The 23,892-nt window shown below is 45.3% G+C and overlaps 1 protein-coding gene across 2 annotated transcripts in view; it reads right to left on the bottom strand.

Annotated features, from left to right (window-relative positions):
- Positions 1 to 5,272: 5,272 nt before the first annotated feature.
- The window catches only part of MSH4 (mutS homolog 4), a 54,126-nt gene continuing 35,506 nt past the window's right edge, over positions 5,273 to 23,892 (bottom strand). The window contains exons 13-20 of one of the 2 annotated variants that reach the window (XM_073544818.1): positions 15,768 to 15,871; positions 14,100 to 14,224; positions 13,197 to 13,397; positions 9,570 to 9,688; positions 7,797 to 7,925; positions 7,161 to 7,323; positions 6,989 to 7,077; positions 5,273 to 6,139 (exon numbers count right to left, since the gene is read on the bottom strand). In XM_073544818.1, coding sequence (XP_073400919.1) covers positions 5,948 to 6,139; positions 6,989 to 7,077; positions 7,161 to 7,323; positions 7,797 to 7,925; positions 9,570 to 9,688; positions 13,197 to 13,397; positions 14,100 to 14,224; positions 15,768 to 15,871 — 1,122 coding nt within the window. In that variant the 3' untranslated portion in view covers positions 5,273 to 5,947. Of the gene's footprint in view, positions 6,140 to 6,988; positions 7,078 to 7,160; positions 7,324 to 7,796; positions 7,926 to 9,569; positions 9,689 to 13,196; positions 13,398 to 14,099; positions 14,225 to 15,767; positions 15,872 to 23,892 lie in introns of those variants that run through there. The other variant, XM_073544819.1, reaches the window with a different exon arrangement.

The following is a 23,892-nucleotide window of genomic DNA, read 5'->3' as shown; positions in this document are numbered from 1 at the left end:
TCCTGCGAGAACCTGATGAAAAAGGACAAGGTGACGTTTATGAAGCGCTCAGTGCAGCCCCCGTGTGGCTTCAGTAATGCAGCGCTGCAGATCTTGCAGTTGCACGGGGTGGTGTATTACATGCAAGAACCTGAGGCGGGGGTGAGGAATTGCTCCAACTAGCCGCCATCACGCTGTTGTTCATGAATGGAGAATTTGTGGGTGGCTGTGACATCATCCGTCAGATCCACCAGAATGGAGACCTGAAGAAGCTGAGGGTCCAAACTGCACTACAGGCGCAGAACGAGCCGAGAGAAGCGATAACGGGAACTCTTTATGTGGACCCTCACCTGAGGCGGCAACCTTTCCTGTGCGCTTCACAATATATCAATGAACTGATTGGCTGAGGAGTCGGCCCAGCAGGAAACAAATGGGGCCAAATTGCTAAAGTATATCTCTATTTCTATCATTCTATAACTTTCCATTGCTCAAAGAATATCCTTTATTTGTCAAAACTGTAATATCTCTTTAACTAGGAGAAAGAAGACAAACTTTAAGCAGTCCTCGATTTCATCTCTCCGACATGATCCTGTTCTGTAGCTAAGAGTTCTCCCACCATGGCAGCCCTGCTACAGTACAGCCATTGCCACGACTCAGTAATTGTCCTTTAAGCCATTCCCTGATCTCTTCTTAGCTCCACACCCAATGTTTGTGTCCAATCTGCTTTGTTTGACAGTTTCCAATCACTCGGTGCAATCAGCTGTCATTGACTCCAGTCCTCATTGTGCTCTCCGCGCCCGCAGTCATTTCTAGGTCTCAATTATCCAAACATCTTGACACTTCCAGAGTCGCCCGTGAGGCTGCAACCAGCAGAGACGTCTCTGCTCCGCACACTGAAGAGGACAGAAGAGTCAGAAGCCTGGAAAATGCAAAAAGTGTAAACCAAGAAGAGCAGACCCCGTGCACCAAGACCCTCAGCGCTGCTCCATCATGTACTTCAACTCCGCGGGGGGGAACTTTTTAAAGGTGCACATGCAGAACCATTATGAGAAGGTCCGCTGCGATCTCTACATAAAGGAGGTCACCAAGAGACACATCCACTCGCTAATGAACATCAATAAGAGTATGAAAGAGACGAGGGACACGTTAAAGGACATCCAGGCCAGTTCTGGGTACTACGAAGAAATGCAGGGAATCAAGACAACATCCAAACCAAGAACATGGAAGGAGCAGGAAGGAAGCTCCGGGAGGTCGCAGTCGTATCTGGGCAGAAGCGAAAGGCAAGCAACACCGAAAATTCAGGAAACTGAGCTCAAGAACTTGGATGACGGCGGAAGTAAAGCTTCTAATGTCGAAATCGGCCGTAGCTTGAAAAATCACCAAGAAGTTCAAGAAAATATGGACTATTCCTCGCCTGGTGCAGACAGCAGCAATACAGGACGCAAAATGAATGGAGTCAGGAGTGACATTGTCCCAGCTGGACGGTTGCTGAGAGATGAAGTCTTAATGCTCCCAGACGGCAGGAATGTGAGGAGCAGAGAGAGACAGGAGCCGAACCGGCAAGAAACAGACTCTGCTGTCAATGCCAAAAAGTCCAATGTGAAGGAACCACAAGGAGAAATTCAAGAAAAATCCAATGGTGGCAACTTCCAGAATCCAGACACCAGATCCACGAAACTAACTGGGAAGAGCTTCCTCACGTCCGGGACAGAAGAATCTCCTGAATCAGGATCGGCTAAGATAGCAAAATCAAGAACTAACACCGGCAGAGCCGGACTAAAGGAATACCGAAGTCAATCTGCGCCAGAGAAAGCGTCCCGTCAGGCGAGATCCGAAAGTGCGCTAAAGAATAGCTGCAGACCTAGATACTCGTCCGCTGGTGACATGAAGAAAGTGAAAATTCACGCGAGCCTTTCCAGGACGGAGAGGAAGAGGATCCTGCAGGAGTTAATCTCCAGCTGCACCGTGCCCTGTGACCGCAGCGTGCTGGAAAGGGAGCGGCAGCGCCGCCTACAGGACAAGATTCACACATTTTTTGACTTGCTGTTCGAGAAGGATGATGAGGATGACAATGATGATGAGAGCGATATATTAGAGGACAACTGAAAGGTTTCCATGGTATAAAAGGGGCTCTCCGGCAATGTACAGGGCGAGGCCAAAGTCAGGAATCTCCCAATATCTAGGTCATCTATTGACACCATTGGATCTAGGGGTATATCTGTGTATGTCAACCTCTACCACTCCCATCATCATGACATCTGCCATGTGTCACAGCCGAGGTGAGTAATACAGGAATAGTCAGTTCTGCAGATGGAGAACCGTCATGCAATGTTCTCCAACCTGTGATCATGATGGGAGTCGTAGTACCACAAAGGCCACAGGTTGGAGACGACGACTCAATCTGTGTCTACCCTGCGGTGGAAAAAGTCGGCGTGCTCCTCCAAGTGCTGCTGTCCCCTCGTTCTACTGACTGGTGAGATCTTAAAGGGGTTGTTGATGTATATTTTTTTTACCTTAATGCATGGATTTTGGGCTAAACAATACTTTTTGCAATTGGGTTTCATTAAAAATGTAGCACTTGTTGTCTTCTATAGCCTCTTTGTTGCACTGTCTATGTATGCTGACAGCAGAATGAGCTAACTGAGAATATATCAGAGAGCTCTTTCCAACAGTCGTACGGGAGAGTTTTCAGGTCTTATCAGAGAAGAATATGCAAAGAATAAAGATCCTGTAAAAGCCAAAAGATGCAAATTTTTTTTTAATGAAACTCAATTTCAAAAATTATTTTTAGACTAAAAAACGTGTATTTAAGTAATAAAAAGATGAAAAAAATGTGCCCAATGGTGGACAATCCATTTAAGGATCAGTCATCACTGCAAAAACTCCATATACCTACATATGTCCTGTTACATGAGTCGTCCACCTAAGTGTCCTTTTAGATCTGTGGGTGGTTCTTGTCTTATGACTTAGCTTATCTGTCACTGTTCAGATTTGTATCTCTGATCCATGGTGGAAACACAATCCTGCCCCCGAGGAATATACAGGCAATGCAGTCCAGCCTAGAGGCCCCCGCGTAGGGTATGTGCACACGCTGGGGATTCTGCTGCAGTTCCGCAGACAGTGTACAGTACAATGTTAGCCAATGGGATTTAAAATCCGCAGTGCACATGCTGCGGATTTTTCAGTGCGGATTTGCTGCAGTTTTAAATCCGCATCATGTCAATTCTTTCTGCGGATTCCGCAGTGGTTTGACACCTGTTCCATTGTCCAGGTGTCAATCCGCAGGGGAAAACCACAGGTCACTTTACCTGTGGTTTTACCTGCAAATCCACACGGAAAAATCCGCAGGTGAATCCGTAGCGTGTGCACACAGCCTTACATTGGATATTGGTCAGCCAATCCACTAATTTTGGTGGACCCCCATGAGTGTCCATGTGTATGTGGAAATCCAGAGGAATAGTTTGTGTCCGGATGAGTGTGTGGCCAACAGTTAGTGGAGGTGTACAGTCGCCTTTGAGAAAATCTGTCACTTCCCATAAATATGTCATTTCTTTTCCTGGTGTAAATGTGACTTTTCTTCTGAATCCGGTGAGGTCTTTCTTTTGTGAACATTGATTACAGTTGTAGCAGAGCTGGGTTTATTATCTTTGTGATATACGGTAACCAAGGGCCTAATTCATAATTTGCGTTTTTATTTTTAAGTAACGTTTCTTTTTTTTTTGTCTTTCGGTATTCATTGACTTTTGAGTCAAATTGTTCAACATGGCTCATGCGAGTTGATGAATTCTGCACAGAATCAAAGATGTTTTTTTTTGTGTTTAATATTTTTTTGAGCAACAAAAATTCCATGATCCTTTTAAAACGTCGCATAAAATTTTCACATATGTGCAAAAATTGCTGTAATATATAAAAAAGCAGTTCAGGAGATGGGTGAGGGGGACTGGACGACATTTGGTCAAGTTATACCTAGATAACAAAAAATCAGTCCCATAACGGCAAACACAAGAAAAAAAAAACAAACAAACAGAAAATAGACTTCAAATCAGCAGAAACTTAAAGCTGAATTTGGCGCAAAAAAGCCCAAAAATGGAAAAATAAGGCAAAAAATAAGCACAAATGCAATAATGAATCGCCCCCTTCATTTCATTATTACATGGTGCCCAATGTAATTTACGCAATGACGAGACATGAAGGTCCGTTCACAGAGCGTCTCTTATTGTCAGAGGATTATGAGGGGGTGCTCACTATAACCCCTCTATAGGGCTGTTTTATGAACCAAAGACTGCAATAGGTTTACCCAGCAATATGATGGAGAGGCACAGAAATGATGTGATGCTCTGCTACATCGGCCGTCCATTCAAAGAGTAAATATGATATGGAATAATAAGATTAGCTCTGTATGTCGGCTCTACCCCTTCCGATCAGCATTTTATCTGATATGATTTTGGATTCTGTAACAAATAAAACTGTAAAAATAACATCTATAAGTGTAATATGTGCGGAGCGATTTGGAAATTCGGGCTGTAAATTCCCTTTTAGCTTACACAGTGATTTATACACAATGAGGCACATTAGTATGGAATATATCAGCAGGGTCCGGACACACAGACCTCCAGCCTATATTACTGGGAGAGACACACAGACCTCACATCCAGCCTATATTCCTGGGAGAGACACACTGGGCTCACATCCAGCCTATATTACTCAAAGAAACACAGAGCTCATATCCAACCTATATTACTGGGACTGTAATGTGAGCATCCAGCCTATATTACTGAGAGAGACACACAGACCTCACATCCAGCCTATATTACCGGAAGAGACACACAGAGCTCACATCCAGCCTACATTACCGGAAGAAACACACAGACCTCACATCCAGCATATATTACTGGGAAAGACACAGACTTCACCTCCTGCCTATATTACTAGGAGAGACACTCAGACTTCACCTCCAGCCTATATTACTGGGAGAGATACACAGAGCTCACATCCAGCCTATATTACTGGGAGAGACACACAGAGCTCACATCCAGCCTATATTACTGGGAGAGACACACAGAGCTCACATCCAGCCTATATTACTGGGAGAGACACGCAGAGCTCACATCCAGCCTATATTACTGGGAGAGACACACAGACCTCACATCCAGCCTATAATACTGGGAGAGACACACAGAGCTCACATCCAGTCTACACTACTGAGAGAGACACTCTTGCAAAAAAACTCTGAAACTTATATGACTGCACATCAGTGGGGCTGAAAATTAATGAAGGAATGAACATTGCAGACTGCAACTTAGTATAATTTTATTAATTAAATGTAACAATGAAAATATGTAACAATCATTTTTTTCCATGTCAAAGGTCACTTTAGTAGCCTTTAAGCTGCCTGAAGATATGTGATGAAACTATCACAACAGTCACAAAACCTCAGTGGGCAAACGTGCTGCTCACCACATTGGGGTTCAGCAATTTGGCATATTGTAAGGATTGCATTGCAACGCATAGTCTCTCATGTCTCGTTCTCAATTTATGTGCAGTTATATTCTGCTGGTTGCACTTGGACTCAGACAGCAGTTCAATGCCAGACCTGTTGTCAGATATGTGACTCAAAAATAAAATTATGACTTCCGTTTCAGCTCCCATAGTGCACTGCTCTCACAAAAGGAAACCATCAGCAAAATTCTGTTTTTAACTTTAGACATTTAAATACCCCTTTAAAACAAAGTTTAACTCTAGTTTTAACCTTGACTTTCTGCTGGGGGAGAAGTTTCCATGAGGCAGATACCCTCTGGCTTCTCCCTGCCCAGCTTGGCTTGACTTATAGGTCTCTCCTTATACACAAATAAGTGGTATGTCTACAGTATGGCTGCCTTCATAGAATAATAGAGATATCTGTAACATGAAACATACGTGGTTTTGATCAGTTCAGTGCTTTCTGAGTATTCAGTGCTCGTCTCAGCGATCACTCAGCAGATTGCACAGATGAATGTCCGGCTCCAGCGCAGTCGGAGGAATGTTTGCTTTTCAGTTGCTTCAGATAAGTTCTCAGGCCGTCCGCGTCCAGCTGAGAATTCCTGGCAGCCTGCACAAGTCTTAGCGCTAGGTGGTAGTCTGCCGTCTGTCTGGCGCTCTCTGGCGAGCTGATCTGCTTTTGCTACAATAAATAAAAAAGAAGTTAATGCAAAAGTAACAATTCGCCCTAAACGAGCCGCTACCGCCATCATCTCAGGATTCGCAGTGAACAAAACTGTCATTTAGTTACTGATAACAGAGCGTGTTTTAGCCACAGAGTCATTCCAACATGTGCCTGTATAGTGAGAGCATTTATTTTATCACGGCCAGGCAGAGCTGTAAGATGGAAGAGACGGGGCCGTTTTGGCAAAAAAAAAAAAATCAGTATGATACCGTGTATCAGATTTTTGGAGTTGTATGAAATTGTAATTGTACGTGCCTCCTAATACAAGTACAGACAGCGAATTCCTAGGATTATAAAAATGTATCTGCTTTTACTCCAGGAATGGCTCCACTTCTGTCCTTGGATTGTGTGTGCTATCGTTGGGAAGAGCTGCAGTATGTCACACAGATTGATGATGGACGTGGCCCTATTTTTAGAAAAAAGCATCCTTAATTTTATATTCCTAGACTTTACCTTTAAAAAGGGATTTATTTACCTAAATGAAAAGTTATCCCTTGTCGGCTGGGACCCTCACCAGCTGAAAAATGGACCGGTGAGCATCTCTGCTCCACTCAGGATGGCGGGAGAAACGTGTGCACAGAGCTACATCTCGCCTGCCACACAGACAGAGAATATGCACGCTCGACCTCTGCTTTTATTCAGTGGGGCTACGCTGAGCCTTGTTTTCAGGATCTGGACCCGGTTCTCGGGATACGCGACTTGCACTCAGGATCTGGGCCTTGCTCCCGGGATCTGGGAAGATTCCAGTGGTCGAACCCCAGAGATCAGCAAGTTGTTCCCTTACAAAAATATTAGTCGTTCACTCACCAAAATCTTGTCTGCCACTACCCTTGAGAGTTCATTAGCATCCTTCAATACCGAGACGGGTAATGATGAGAGTGAAGCGGCCTTTAAACCTTACAAAAACAGAATATTAGTAATGTAAAACATAAATAAAGAAGACACGGAGTGAAGTGTTATCTGTGACGCGTCTCATTACCGTAATTCTTCTCCTCTGTTTGCCCTTTTGATAGTAAGTATGTGTAAGATATGGAGTCCTTGTCCCCCGCTTGCTTCACCTCAAAGTGAAAGTTCTGCACGTTTGGATACATTGTACCAAGGTGACACAGCTCCAGAAAATGTGTTGCAAAAAGTGTAAAAGCCTAAAAGAGTAAAATATGTCCCAAAGTAATGATATTGATGGACACCTAGCACTGCAGCTTGTAAGAATGTAGACATCTGTGTCTACTTACAGCCAAAACCAAAAAGACATTACAGACGTACGTGTCTTAACAAGGAGTAACAGAGGTTGGCTTAACGCAAAGCCACATACATCATATAATGTCCTTAGGCCCCCATACACATCAATGGTCAGATTATCATGGAAATCAGCGTTTCAATCGACTTTCATCTCATGTGTATGGGGACTTTGGATAAGATAGTAAACAGAAGTGACAGCAAGTGACAGGTCCATGTCTTGAGGACACACTTGGTTTTCAGCCGCTGCCTGGATGTAAAATGTGAACGTTCACATTCACTGACGGCAAGTCGAGGATATTGTGGAGGCTACGGACTGACGAGGTTACTACACATCAGTATCGCAGCTCGTCATCAATCCAAGTAAATATCAGCATACCGTTGATCGTATCAGGTGCTCACAGACGGCGTAGCAGATGCCAATTCCTTCCTCGGCGCTGGTGCCTCTTCCCAGTTCATCGATTATTATCAAGGACTTCTCATTTGCATTCTGTATGATGTATGTAATCTTCAAGAGAAAATATATTTTTCAAGCATATTTATGAAAAAAACTCTCTTACCTCAAACAACTCCCTAAAAGGGGTTGTCTACCTTAGATATCTCCGAGCTTTCTGCCTTATTAAGTTATTGACACTGGGGAGATTGGCAGAATTTGTCCATTACTCTGGGGTTGGTTTTTCAGCTGCACATCCCATTCACATAAACAGGACAGTCAGAGATTTGTGCAACAAATCTGCCACATGGGAATAAAGCATTGGGGGCATAGGTTATAAGATACATAAGAGGACTATCTACCTCAGCTGTCATTGATCCTTGGGCTACATGCGGAGATCGCAGGGTCACACTGCATCTCACGATTTCCTACAATGTCACATTGCGATTTGCGAACTAATAGAGACACAAATGTTTACAAATGTGTTAGACTGTGGCTCCACATTAACAGGTGTCACCCGACAGCAATTCTCAGATAAGTCATGCAACCAAAATAAATTTGTGCAATTATTTTAGACTTACGATTTTGCAGTACAAAAAGCTCCCAAAAATCAGCCTAATCACTGCTAAGCCGCATGCAGCTCACAGTCACAATGAAGTTTACACCAAGTTAGTTACGTGTGACTTGCAACCAGAGACACAAAATTTGGAAACGTTTGCGACTTTGTGTCACAAGTTGCAATGCGACACTATAGGAAATTGTTAGCGGAACTGTCGCAATGCAACACCATGATCTCAATATCACGTCGGCGACTCACTTGTCATAGACTTTAATGTGAGTGTGACTTTTCTTTTACAGCAATATTGCAGCTCTAAAATAGTCGCACAAAAGAAAGTTGTGAACAACTTGACAAAATTGTTTGAGAATTGCTGCTGAGACACGTTAACGCGTGGCTCCAGCCTAAAGGCCCCGTCACACACAGCAATCTCGCTAGCGAGAGTGCTGATTTTGTGACGCCACAGCAATCTCACCAGCGAGATCACTGTGTGTGACGGGGATCGGCGGGACGGGTATCGCTGATCGTGCACGGCCGTTTTTTGATCGTTGCTCTCCCGCTGGCCAGCGCGCATCGCTGCATGTGGCAGCGGGAGCCAACGATCAGCGAGGCTCCCAGCGCTGTAAGCAGGCACTGGGAGCTGGTATCAAAGGTAAATATCGGGTTACTAAGCGGCCCGTGTCACTTAGTTACCCGATGTGTACCTTAGAAACCTGCGTGCTCGCAGCTCCCGGCGCAAGCACGCATGTTTCTAAGGTACACATCGGGTAACTAAGTGACGCGCGCCGCTTAGTAACCCGATATTTAACTTAGAGACCAGTGTCCTCGCTGGTGCTGATTGCTGGTGAAGCTGCCTGTTTGGCAGCTCGCCAGCGATCATGTAGCGATGCACCAGCGATCCTGACAAGGTCGTATCGTTGTCGGGATCGCTGGTGCATTGTTTAGTGTAACGGGGCCTTAATGCCGATCTTTCTTTGCATTGTTCTCCTGTATTCAGGGGGTATGTTGTTTCTCTTATTGGGGTTTGCACACATGATTGGTCTCCGTATTCTATCTTCGGATGGATTGGTAGTCTTTGGAGCTCCACACTATTCTATGCTTTATAACTGGTTGTACACTCTAATTTTGGGTGTTCCCGTCACTTTCTATTTTTTTCCCAATACCTCCTTCATTTCTTTCATGAAAGTGGAGGCATTCGTTTCAATATCATCGTCCATTCCGATCCGGGTAAATATCTGCTCGGCGATTCTGAAGGAGCAATATTCTGCTGGGACGAATGATCCTGTAAAAGATAAAGAGCCCGGTGTGTTATTGTGTATCCATGAGGTGCAGTGACTTATACTGAAGACTATGGTAACATTGCATTGTGCTGTTGTTGCTGCTACACCGACTACTAATTAGCTGAGGCTTCAGGTTTTGTTCTAACTCCTCATTAACATTGCACTGAGCGGCTTATAATCGCACATTCCTGCTCTCAGCAAGACAGCATTCCTCACCGAGTCTATGATCAGATCACAAAGGCTCAACTAGCAAAAGTAAGAAAGCCTAGCAAGATATAAAAATAAGAAAAACCTGATAAAATATGAGATACCGGGCTCCTGCTAGGTGACGGCACTGGGACTAAGATATCAGCCAATTGTGAGACACAAATCATCTCGGGAGACTTACGCCTTTTTCCTTGTGCAACTTCTTTCTGTCTCTTCATCACCTTCCTCACTTTCTTTTGGATGAGGAATGTTATGTCAATAATAGAGCTACTGCCAGAATTATCTGACCCCACCAGACTGCACTGTCCTCCTCCTACAGACTCCTCTGTCCTCCTCCCTCCAGACTCCGCTTTCATCCTCCTGACTCCTCTGTCCTCCTCCCTCCAGACTCCACTTTCATCCTCCGGACTCCTCTGCCCTCCAGACTCCTCTGTCCTCCTCCCTCCAGACTCTTCTGTCCTCTTCCTTTTGGCTCTTCTGTGCTCCACCTGCATACTTCTGTCCTCCTCCAGATTCTTCTGTCCTCACTCTTCAGAGTCTTCTGTCCACCTCCTCCAGACTCTTGTCTTCTTTCTCTAGACTCCTTTGTCCTCCTTCTTCTCCAGACTCCTCTGTCCTACTCCTCCAGATTCCTCTGTCCTACGCCTCCAGACTCCTCTGTCCTACGCCTCCAGACTCCTCTGTCCTCCTCCTGCAAACTCTTCTGTCCTCCTCATTTTCCTCCAAACTCCTCTTTACTTCTCCAGACTCTTCTGTCCATCCTACCCTTCCAGAATCCCCTGTCCTCCTGCTCCAGACTCTTCTGCCTTCTTCTTCCAGTCTCGCCCGTCTTCATGCTCCATATTTTTTTGTCCTACTCCTTGACTCTTCTGTCCGTCCTTCCTTAGACTCTTCTCAACTTCTGGCAAAATAAAAGGATCCATACCTCCTCTCATGTCATGACACCATCTGTCGAGGGAGAGTCGTGAGGTCCCCATACACATTATACTGTTGGGAGATGGCTGACTTTAGTATATGTATTTACATCAGCTGGGATTCATTATTGGGATTCAGTATCAGGCTGGAGTCACACTAGCGTATGGCACCTGATGCGAGAGAATCAGATGCAATATGCTAATGACCCTCGGCTCCTGCTCTGCTGCAAGTGGGAGCCGAGTGTCATGCGACTGTGCTCCGAGCCTCTCGCACAGATAGGATCAGAGCACAGCTGCGGAAGAGGCAGAGAAACTTATATGGGTGCGAGTGAGCCGAGACTCTGCCCCAATCGCAACATGCCGTGATTGTTCTCGCATGCCGATTCGGCAAGAGAAAATAATCGCAGATGTGATCTGCCCCATAGATTAACACTGGGCCCAGTGCTTTACGATGTTTTAATAATAATAATAATAATAATAACAAATTTTATTTCTATAGCGCCGACATATTCCACAGCACGTTACATTTCAGAGGGGATTTGTACAGACCATAGACATTACAGCATAACAATAATCACATAGATTATAACAGATACCAAGAGGGCCCTGCTCGCAAGCTTACAGTCTATGAGGAAAGAGGGAGACACGAAAGGTGGGTGGTAACAGTTGCCCTGATTGTATGGACCAGCCATAATGTTAAGTGTGTAACAGTACAGACACAGAAGGCTAATGGATGCATAAAGCATGTGGGAACATGATGCGGGGAACCTGGTTATGGTAAAACTTTTGGCTGTGCCACACAGGGATAGATTAGGTTAATGTGTTGAGGCGGTAGGCCAGTATGAATAAATGCGTTTTCAGGGCACGCTTAAAATTGTGGGGACTGGGGACTAATCGTATTGACCTGGGAAGTGCATTCCAAAGAATTGGCGCAGCACGTGTAGTCTTGGAGACGGGAGTGGGAGGTTCTGATTATTGAGGATGATAACCTCAGGTCATCAGCAGAACGGAGGGCACGGGTAGGGTGGTATACTGAAACGAGGGAGATGTAGGGTGGTGCTGAGCCATGGAGGGCTTTGTGGGTGAGGGTAATAAGTTTATACTGAATTCTGGAGTGGATGGGTAGCCAGTGTAATGACTGGCACAAATTAGAGGCATCGGTGTAACGAATGGTGAGGAATATGATCCTGGCTGCAGCATTCAAGACAGATTGAAGGGGGGAGAGTTTGCTAAGAGGGAGACCGATTAGAAGAGAGTTACAATAGTCGAGATGAGAATGAATAAGAGAAACAGTAAGAGTTTTTGCGGAGTCAAAAGTAAGAAAAGGTCGAATTCTAGAAATGTTTTTGAGGTGCAGATAACAAGAGCGAGCCAGTGATCGAATGTGGGGGCAAAGGAAAGCTCGGAGTCAAGTATGACCCCAAGACAACGGGCATGTTGCTGGGGAGTAATAGTGGAGTCACACACAGAAATGGCAATGTCGGGTATAGGTACATTAGTAGAGGGAGGAAACACAAGGTTCAGTCTTTGACAGGTTCAGTTTCAGATATAGTGAGGATATGATGTTAGACACAGCGTTTAGATAATTGACGGTGTTTTCTAGAAAGGCTGGCGTGATGTCAGGAGAAGAAGCGTATAATTGGGTGTCATCAGCATAGAGATGGTACTGGAAACCAAATCTACTGATTGTTTGACCAATAGGGGCAGTGTACGAAGAGAAGAGGAGGGGGCCTAGAACCGATCCTTAAGGAACCCCAACAGTAAGGGGAAGGTGAGAGGAGGAGGAACTGGCAAAAGATACAGTAAAGGAGCGGTCGGAGAGATAGGAGGAGAACCAGGAGAGAACGGTGTCCTTGAGGCCAATGGAATGGAGCATAGTGAGGAGGAGCTGATGATCCACAGTGTCGAATGCTGCGGAGAGATCCAAGAGAATTAGCATGGAGTAATGACCATTAGATTTAGCAGTTAGTAGATCATCAGAGACTTTAGTGAGGGCAGTTTCAGTAGAGTGTAAAGGGCGGAAACGGGATTGTAGAGGGTCGTGAAGAGAGTTATCAGAGATAGCGGATCAGACAGGAGTGGACCAGATATTCCAGGAGTTTAGAGATGAAGGGAAGATTAGAGACAGGTCTATAGTTAGCGGCACAGTTTTGGTCGAAGGATGGTTTTTTAAGTAGTGGATGTATAATGGCATGCTTTTATCGTATAGCATTCGTCCGTACTCTACGGTAGTGTGACCCCTGCCTTAGTTGCACTGAGGCACAAGTTATGTGGAGCTCATTGCATTTGCTGGGGTGATACAGTCACACGAGGTGTGTGCACATGTCACCATGTTGTTGACTCCAATACAAGTAAAGCTGCCAATATAAGCACTGATAAATGTCCGTACCTATCTGTGCCATTATCTGACACAGCGCAATCTGCTTTAAGTATGTTGATTTTCCGCTCATATTTGGCCCGGTAAGTATGATGAAATTTTTCCCTTCGCTTAAAAAAGTGTCATTAGAAACCGGTTTCCCCAGGGCTATCTTTTCTAAGATTGGGTGCCAGCCCTGCTTCATAGCTGTTGTATCTGTGAATTCTGGGCGAACTGCAAGGAAAAGGGAAAAGTCAGCGTTACTGATGGTGCATGTTACTTACGGTACTTACTACTGACGGTGTATACTACTGACGGTGCTTGTTACTGACGGTGCGTGTTATTGACGGTGCATGTTACTGGCAAGTTTTCACAAGAAAACTTGATTACTAGAAGGGTATGAAATTCCCTCCAGAGACTACACTGACCCCAATATTACCGGAACATTTACCACCCCCTAGTATCAGTGTATTTACTCTTCTGTGCGGCTCCATTCTCTTGTACAGCCAGGGTTAATGTTCTAGTGATTTCTGGGGGTCTGCATGGGGTACAGAGAAACAGAGTTCTGCTCTAAACGATGATTTTCTTTGCTCTGATCATAGTTTTGTGAACAATAAGTTGAGCTGGAGCCTCTTTGAAGCATGTTTTCCCACCGTAGTAAGTCCTGTCACATCACACAAGGCTGTCCCATCATTCCCCAACTATCACGTCTATCTGTTGGACATGCAATCTATATACGGGTTGACATCATACAGAGGGAGTAAACATTACACAAGCAGTCACGTTACCTGCAGCAGAACTGCAAATCGGGGGCTCTTTTGGTAATGGAAGTGAATTGCCAAAGTTAGCAGAGCTAATTTAAGATTCCTAGAGGCTATAAGCTAATTTAAGACGTCCCCTTTAATTTACCGTTTGAGGATGAAGTTCAGTTCTTACCATATTCAGAAAATGTACAAATATTGGCAAAGGAGAGCAGCATGTCCAGCATGGAGACCGTGTCTGACAACTTATAGAGGCAATGGATGTGTTCATAGATCTCTGTGAGAAGTTTACACACGATGCTGAAAAGACAGAAGACAAGAAATTACTCTGATCATTCATGGAATAAGGGGCATTCCAGGAGGCAAGTACTATTAACCCCTCCGGGGCTGCAATCTGAACATTTGTTTCGGCAGTTTGGTGGCTGATAACTTTTAATAGTGATTATCTGGATCAGTACGTCATTGTGAAAACTGGATTCTGTGAACACAGCTAAGAAGTGAAATAAATGTGTCCTTTTAACTTAACTTTTAGACTGCAAAAATGATGAAGGAAAACGCCAAGGTCAAGGCTCAATATCAGATGTCTGATCAGCTGATATCTCCTGTCATGGCCGCTGGAAGCATCTGGAGTACAGAGCTCAGAGCTGTAATAGCACAGCGCCTTAGTGGTCATTCTTGGCACTGCAGGTCAGCTTAAATTAAAGTGACTGTGATCTGAGCTGCAATACAGAGAACTGCCACTACGCAGCATAAGGCGCTACTGCGCTGTTTCCAGTTCGGTACACTGTGTGCATTCAGCTGCTATAACGCCAGCAATTAGCTGATCAGTGGGGGTGCCGGACCCTCACACATCTAATATTGGTCACCTAACCAGCTCCTGGACACCCCCTTTAAAGTGTACCTATCTTTTTATTTACAATCTACTCCCTTCCGAACATGTCCCTGCCAGTCGGTGGTGGTCCGGGTCCTGAACTCCCCATTAACTGCTCTCACAACACATTGTTCAGGACACTATCACGCTCTGTGCGCACAGTCACACCAGAAAGCAGTGCTTCTACCTGTTCAGAGTGCAGAAAATGTTTTTTTGAGTGATGGTTGGACTTGTTAGGAATGAAGTAGTTAGTATAATAAAATGATAAAAACGCCTTAAATATTATCACTGATACAATTTTTTGAAGGCAAAAATGTTCACAGGACCCCCATTCTCGGGACAGGTGAAAGTCACAGAAGAAGGTCTACCATAAATAGTTATGATGGGAATGATCCCTTAAAACTAAATGCCGCACATAAGGCTGGGGCAAAATGGCGACTTTGACTGCAGCACAGGTAATGCGGCCAAAGATGGGGCTATGTGTCACGGCTACATTGCACTGCAATACAAGTTAGTGGGGCAACTGTAAGGTACTATGATAAGCAAATAGATATATAGAGTAGGGAAGTACGGCACTCGAAAAAAACGGAGGGTGCTCTGATAGGTGCCAACCCGGTAGTTTATATAAGGAAGAATTCAACACTCCAAAATCAAAGAAAAACTCTAATGTATTGTTTACAGACAATCCTATGCCTGGCATATGAATGTGCATACATGTATATAAACGTATATATTTACATGCACAGCACTGGATTGTCTGTAAATAATAAATTCAAGCAAATGGATAAAAATCAAATCCTGTCCGATTTGTGTGACTTGCTTGACGTGTCACCCTATTCACTTGTATTGCACTGCGACATAGCAGCAACACATAACAATTTTTCACCGTGGGACCCGTGTCATGGCCAAAGTCAACATGTCGTCCCAGCCTAAAAGTGACTGCAAATAAACTGGGACCGAAAAGGAACGTACATATAAGACATGTGGTAGATTTCTTTGAGAGATTCCTGACACCGGTCATTCATCTTGATCAAATCCACTGATGTGAAGCTGCAGTTATTCTTCACTCGAGACACCTGAGACAAAAAGAGACAGTAAAGGCTTAAAGAGAATTGGTTTGGGAATATGATTTTTTTGTTCTCATCCTCTTTCTGCAAGGGTTCATGTATGTATATGGCAATTATGGCGCCATGTGGGCACAGATAATATCTCATTTATTGATTTTAGAAATACTTGACCATTTCCCTTCAGGGGCAGCACCACGCCTGTCCATGGGCTTTGTCTGGGACTGCGGCATTATTTAAGTTGTATTGACATACCACTCCTTCCACAAAACCCAGGAAAAAAAAACCAAATGAGCATATACCCTATAGTACATAAAAAAGAAAATGGTAAAAGTACATGTAAATAACATAGGGGACTTAGCTAACACTATTTTATAGTAACATAGTAACATAGTTATTAAGGTTGAAGGAAGACTTTAAGTCCATCTAGTTCAACCCATATTTTGATCAAAAAAGTGTAAAAGCCATCCCACCACAAGGTGTCCCCAATAAGGACAGTCCTATCCTTTCACCACGACAAGGTGTATCCATCGGGGCGGTCCTATCCTGTCACCACGACAAGGTGTACCAATCGGGGCGGTCCTATCCTGTCAGCACGACAAGGTGTACCCATCAGGACGGTCCTATCCTGTCACCACGACAAGGTGTACCCATCGGGATGGACCTATCTTGGCACCACGACAAGGTGTACCCATTGGGACAGACTTATCCTGGCATCACAACAAGGTGTACCCCATCAAGACAGTCCTATCCTGTCACCATGACAATTTGTACCCATCGGGACAGTCCTATCCTTTCACCAAGACAAAGTGTACCCATCAAGATGGTCCTATCATGTCACAACAAGGTGTACCCATCGGGGCGGATCTATCCTGTCATCACGACAAGGTGTACCTATCGGGGCAGTCCTATCCTGTTCCTGTTTGTATCCTGTTCCTATCCTGTTTGTTTTTTTCATTGGTTTTGTTTGTGAAATAGTAAGTGTGAACACGCTGCCTTGATGGCCATGGAAAAACCGAGACCACTCGTCTATGTTATCAATGACCAGCTGGCAGACAATTCTAGATAATGTGAACTATAGGCTGCATTAGGTCTAATTTGAAGGATAATGAGTTACAGATCAAAAGGATCAAGAACTTATTTTTTTTTTGTACAGGAACGGTCTCAAAACCTTACTGCAGCCCTATTTTGTCATCTGTGTTTGTGGCTGCCATTCCTGGCCTTTTTTGTGTCATGTTCACATGTGGCGCACGTGGTTTGTAAACCCACTATGTCACGGGGCCGGCTTACTCGGGCGGGGAGAAGCTAAGCCGTAGCTGCCAGGTATCAGTCCTAGGTAGTCCCTGGTACTGCAGCTGCTGAGGATCGCCGACACGTATAAGAACTCGGGAGACACTGACAGGCATGGCTTCTCAGAGTTCAAGTCCCGCTTCAGACAACAGGGACCGTCAGATGCGGTTTCGGGTTAAGGCCTTGGCCACACAAGGACCCGGGGTTCAGATTCAGGACCTGGACACACAAGGAGCAGGGACTTGGACTAACTCTCAACTACATTAGAAGAGGGAACTGGCAACACACACACACATTTCAGGAACTATTGGGGTTGCTCAGACGCCTCCTTAATGGGGAGGGTGGCTTTTATACCAGATGCCTCCTAGCTATTGGCTGGGGTATTTACAATGTGCGCACTGCCCCCGCCGGAAGGCAGTGTGCATAAAGCAGGGGGATGTGCTGGAGAAGTGAAGGTGACCGCGCAGCATTGAGTATGTTGGCGTCCCTGCATGGACGGGGAAGGGTAACCATGCAGAAGCGCCGGCATTGGCATTAAAGTTTGCGTCATGAGCCATGCAATAACCGCAATGTAGGTAATTATCATGCTAGCATTTTGTGTCTGGAGACCTACGACTGGACTGGGAATTGTGGCTGTCATTTAAATGAGAAATTACAGGCATAATATGGGATTATGAAAAAGCCCTAAATGAAAATGGAAAGGGGATGTCTGAGCTTCTCCTTGTCGGTCTCACACTGCTGCCAAAACTTCTGACAACACATTCAATGTCACCACCTAGTGGCCATGATCGGAACCAACTGAGACAGCAGCTTTGGATGCACAATACAGGCTCCATTCATTATTGCATTGTTCCTCTTTTTTGTCTTGTTTTTTTCCTGTTTAAAGGCTGTTTTTTTTATTTTGCATCAAATTCTTCTTTAAATTTTGTCTATTTAGAAGTTTATTTTCTGCTTGTTCGTCTTTGTCTTTCTGTTTGTCAGGGTGTGTGTGGATTTTCTAATGTAGAAGTTTGCGGCAGAGTAATTACCTGCACATTTTTAAACAGTTGCAAAATTTTAGGAGTTGGCGGTCTACTGACCACTATAATAACTCCAGCACTAACACTCTGACTGTTCCAAGACAATGACTTCCTACCACCAGAGGCCTCAGCAGTCAGGTGACTCATGCACGCCAATGCGTCTGTCTGCTGCAGACAGTCAGTGCTGTAGTGTTTGAGTTGCCGGCAGATGTCGTTTTTTTTTTCTTTTACCATACTGACTTCCCAACAAAATAAATGTACATAAAAAGCAACTTTGTAGTTTTAATTTATGTTTTATTTTGTGCAGCATACAGCCATCACCATCTGTTTATTGTTCTTGCATCGTATTTGTTGTATTTTGTTACTTACACATTTGTCTCTTCTGTTTAGAACAATTGGAATTAGCATCCTGTGTATTTCCCTTCACATGTTAGCAGACGGCTTAGGCCTCTTTCACACATCAGGTTTTCGCCGTCAGGCGCGATCCGGCGCTTTTGACAGAAACCGGATCCGGCGAAATGCAATGCCGGATCCGTTTTCCCCCCCATTGACTTGCATTTGCGCCGGATGGCCATGCGTTTCCTCCGGTTTTCGCCGGATCCGGCAATGTGTCGCGATCCGGCGTCTGGAAAAAACGGTGAATGTAACGTTTTTTGTCTCCGTCGAAAAAGCCGGACACGCCGGATCCGGCGCGTCCGGCTTTTTCACACAACGAAAGCCTATGAGCGCCGCAATGCGCCGGATCCGGCGAAAGCCGGATCCGTCGGCCGGATCCGTTTTTTTGGTCTGAGCATGTTCAGTAGCTCTGCCCACAAGACATATATAAAAGCAAGACAGTGGGACCCACAGCCACACCCAACATGCCACCCAAGACAGCAACCAGGCGCAGGAGAAGGCAGGAGACCACTGCAGCACCATCAGCACCACCACGACCACCCCAAATGGAGCAGCAAATGGAACATGCTGAGGAGGGGAGGCCAGCAGCAGATGAGAGACGGTAATTATCAAATCCCCCATTCCTCCAAACTAGGGCTATTGAATATCAAGATATTCATTGGCCCTTTGTTTCTCTTTATTCAACAGCCGCCCAATAGATGCAGCAGCAGCAGCAGCAGCACTGGCTTCACTGGCAGCAGCTGTAACACCACCCACAGCCATGGAGTCTGGCCAGCAAGAGGACAGCACATCTTCTGGGAGCCCTCCCTCGCATCGTCAGCGTTTGACGGTAAGTTTTTATTTCCAAAATCCATCTTCTCTGTAATATATGTCTATTCATGGCCTTTTATTTCAAAACAGGAATCACAAGATGAAGAGGAGCTCCCAGAAGAAGAAGGAAGGGGTGGACAGACACCTGGAGTGGGCTCACAATTCGTAAGTTTTTTGCATCAAACGCAGAAACACAACATCACACTACACACAACACATAGAAAACAATGTTCTGCAGACCACACACAGCAAACAAATGCCTACATCCAAAGACATAACTTTTTTTGTTTTCTTCTATAGTCTTCCCAATCTGGTGCTTGGCCAAGAGGTCCTCGCAGTGCCTCCCAGGGTCGTCGGCGACAGCAACGCGGCGGTCACCAGCGTGTTAGTATAAATATTTTTGCTTTGTTTTTTTGCACTTTTTATTTCATTTCTTTTGTGGAGGCTAATTATGTTATTTTTGTCTTTTTCTTTAACAGCCTTCACAGCGTGCTCCCGACTCTGACGGTGAGGATGGAGGGATTGATGTGGACCGCCTCATCGATCTCGTCAGAGAAAGGGAGCCGCTCTGGAATATGGCTGACCGCCGCCACGCTGACCTGATTGTTACCCGACGACTCTGGGAGGAAATCTGTTCTCTCCTTGTGGGCCGCTGGGAGGACCTCGAAGCTCGGGCCCAGATTAAAGAGCGTAAGTATATACAGTACCGGTTGCTTGATGTAAACCAGTGTTTCCCGAACTCCAGTCCTCGTGGTCCCCACGGATCATGTGTTCAGGATTTCTATTTACTATAGAAATCATGAAAACATGACCCCTGGGGACCATGAGGACTGGAGTTTGGGAAACACTGATGTTGTATACTAACCACTCCTTTCTCGTTTCAGGGAACAGAATTGTGAATCGGTGGCGGTCTGTGAGGGATCGTTTCAAGAAGGAGTTCAATAAAGAGATGCGGGCCCCGAGTGGATCTGGAGGACGCAGGAGCAAGTACAAGTACGCAGAAGCCCTGTCGTTCCTCCGGGAAACAATGGTCACCAGAAGGTAAATATTACACACCACATGTGAAAAAAAATGTTATATGTAAAAAAATTTTTCAGCCAGGGCCATACCATGTCAGTATTTTAATTGTTTTTTTTTCTCTTTATTCCACAGCACGGTGAGCAGCACTCGGGAGCCGGCACGATTGGACCCTTCTGAGGCGATCCCTGAGGAGACCGGCACCGAGGGACACTTCGACCGCCCCGGTACATCTGCACCTTCCCAGCCTTCCCACACATTCGACCCATCTGTCCCATCCACCAGCACAGGAGCATCGTGGCCGCCTACATTACATGAAGCTGCTGGTGAGGAGATCGCTTTCCCTTTACCCCACCCTTCTGCCCCTGCCACCTCTAGTACACCTGCGGGTACTGGGCGGCAGCGGCAGAGGGGTCAGGAAAAGACTTATGCGCCAGAGTTCTTGCATCTGAATGCATCTTTCCAGAACTGTCTAAAAGTCTTGTCAGAGCAAATATCCGCAGGCTATCAGCAGATCAACTCCAGCATTCTGGAGGTGAAGACACTTCTGCAAACCATGCATTCAGAAGCAAGATCTTCGCCAAACCACACCTTTTTCAGGTCTGTTGTGGAGCGCATGGAAACGCTCTCTCCTGCCCAGCAGATGCATGTAATGCATTCATGCCACGCTGCTCTCCAGCAAGTTACCTCCCAACCTCCTCCTCCTCCCACCACAGTAGTTCCTCCACCTGCACCCCCTCCAGCCACTTTCCATCCTCCCCCTCCTATTACATCTACACCCCCTCCAGCCACTTTCCATCCTCCCCCTCCTATTACATACCATCCACCTCCAGCCACTTTCCATCCTCCCCCTCCTATTACATACCATCCACCTCCCCAGCACCATCCACCTCCCCAGCACCATCCACCTCCCCAGCACCATCCACCTCCCCAGCACCAGCAACCTCCCCAGCACCAGCAACCTCACCAGTACCAGCAACCTCCACAGTACCTGCAAACTCCCCAGTACCAGCAACCTCCCCAGTACCAGACATCTCCCCACTTCCAGCAACCTGCCCCGTACCAGACATCTCCCCACTTCCAGCAACCTGCCCCGTACCAGACATCTCCCCACTTCCAGCAACCTGCCCCGTACCAGACATCTCCCCACTTCCAGCAACCTGCCCCGTACCAAACTCCTTCCCCATACAACTTGCCATCAACATCATCTGCTCCTACAGTCCCTGCCCAACCCTCCACTCCACCACCCACCACCTCTTCTGCTTCCCACATGTCCACCCATTCTGTAGTTTTTTCCACACCTTCACCTCTAACTGTTCCTCACCCACCACGATCCCAGTCCTCTCTCCACACTCCCAGTGTCGAAGTGTCCCGCAGCCCCTACAGCAGTATTTCCACCACACACTACACAGAATTATAATGTGTGTATTTAAATAAAAATGACCAGTTTTATGGTTTCAGTTTTATAGTTTCAAAGTTTTATTAAACAAGTTTATTAAAATTTTTAAAAAGTTTACTAAAAAAAACATTTTTCAATAAAAGTTAAATTATTTTACACTGGTTGTCTGTCATTTCTTTCTGCGGCGAAAAAGGTTAAATACAGGGTATTTAAAAGGTGAAATGGTATTCAAAACTAGGTATATAACTGTGGGTAAATTTTAGCTTTTTGCCACAGTTGTGTTCCTGGTTGTGTTTGAAGCAAAGTATTTCACCTAAAAAGTTGTGTTTATTGTTGGTGATTTCCTAACAATGTACACAACTTTTGTTACAAGGTGAAATACTTTGCATAAAACACAACCAGGTACACACCTGTGGCCTAAAGCTAACAATAGTAAGACCATGACAAGATAGCCAACTTTGGTTGGCAAAGGTATATACTGTTGGTCCAGAAGGTACACAAGTTTGGTTAGGGCACAAATCTCTCACACTCTGTCATCCTGCCAGTGTACTCTGCCTTGAGGTGACATAAAGTATAGTGCAAAATTGTCCCTCATTACTGAAACCGTCACAGAACTTCTAGTGGTAATGTCATGGTAATCTTGCAAGGTGGTTTCTTCAGAGGTGTCCTCAATGGAAATGGGTTCCTTGCAGATAACAAAATTGTGGAGTACCACGCACGCTTTGATCACCTCGTCCACAGTTTCTGTCTTGAGGTTGATCGCAGTCAATAGGACCCGCCATTTGGCTGTCAGAATACCAAAGGTACATTCAACCATTCTTCTTGCTCTTGTGAGGCGGTAATTAAAAATGCGTTTTGGTCTTGTCAATCCTCTGCTAGAGTACGGTTTCAAAAGGTGTTCTGACAGCTGGAAGGCTTCATCCCCTACACAGACAAATGGCATAGGTGGACCAGATGTTTGCGGCAGCGGTCTAGGTGGTGGGAACTGGAAGGTGTTTCCATACAGTTTACGCCCCATGGCAGACAGTTTGAAAACTTGAGAGTCATTGGAGCGGCCATAGGCCCCAATATCAACCGCAATAAATTTGTATTCCGCGTCAGCGATGGCCATGAGGACAATTGAAAAATATTTCTTGTAATTGAAATATTCCGATCCCGATCCAGCTGGCTTTACAATGCGGATATGTTTCCCGTCCACAGCGCCCAAGCAGTTTGGAAACTGACATATCTGTTGAAACTTGTCAGCAATTTCAATCCACCTCTCTGTTGTGGGCTCTGGTAAAAACTCTTCAGCTAAGGAGTCCCACAGTGCACGGCATGTGTACTTCACAATTCCAGATATGGTGGAAATCCCGAGTCTGTACTGGAAATGCAGTGACGAAAGGGATTCTCCAGTTGCAAGAAATCTGTGGGGAATTAAAAAACAATAAATTAGTTTTAAATCACAGCATTACATACCAAAACTGACCTATAACACTTGGAGATACAAATTACCACCAACAAGATTGCAGTGAAAGTGTGCTCTGATGCGATCATATCCAATAAATGTGGCTTACCTTAAAGTCACCATCAGACGCTCTGCGGGTGAAACAGAGAAGCGGCAATAGGTGTCCGCTTTTCTTATGAGGTGTGCAATGTGCTCCACCAAGTAATCAAAATTCTCCATTTTCATCCTAACATATCCAAAAAATTTATCCGGGTTTCGTCGAAGGTCCATGCATAGTGTAGAATAGACCCCACGCGTCATTCTCTTGGCTGTGATGGGGTGGATCCACAAACGTTGTCTACGATGCCTGATGCGCTGCTGTCTCGCTCTCTCCTTCTCCAGAACAATCACCCTCAAACGATTCGCCTCCGCTGTAAAATCCGCCAAATTCTTCAAAATATTTCCAATCACAACATCCATCTTCGCCAGTAACTTGCTCTTCTCTCCAACCTGCACTTTCTCCTCTACAACCTGTCAAAGAAGGGCTGTAGGAACACGCTATATATAGTTTTCCAGTAGCCAATCCCGTTCGGAAGGCCACAAGGGTCAATTTTAAAAACCGGATCCGGCGTAATCCGTCGAAAAAACGGATAGAAAAACGGATGAACCGGATGAG

Source organism: Dendrobates tinctorius, unplaced genomic scaffold, assembly GCF_039654945.1.
Source record: "Dendrobates tinctorius isolate UK_male_01 unplaced genomic scaffold, ASM3965494v1 ptg000138l, whole genome shotgun sequence".
Taxonomy (NCBI): domain Eukaryota; kingdom Metazoa; phylum Chordata; class Amphibia; order Anura; family Dendrobatidae; genus Dendrobates; species Dendrobates tinctorius.
Note: the sequence above shows the minus strand (reverse complement) of the source record. Positions and strands in the feature narration are given on the sequence as shown.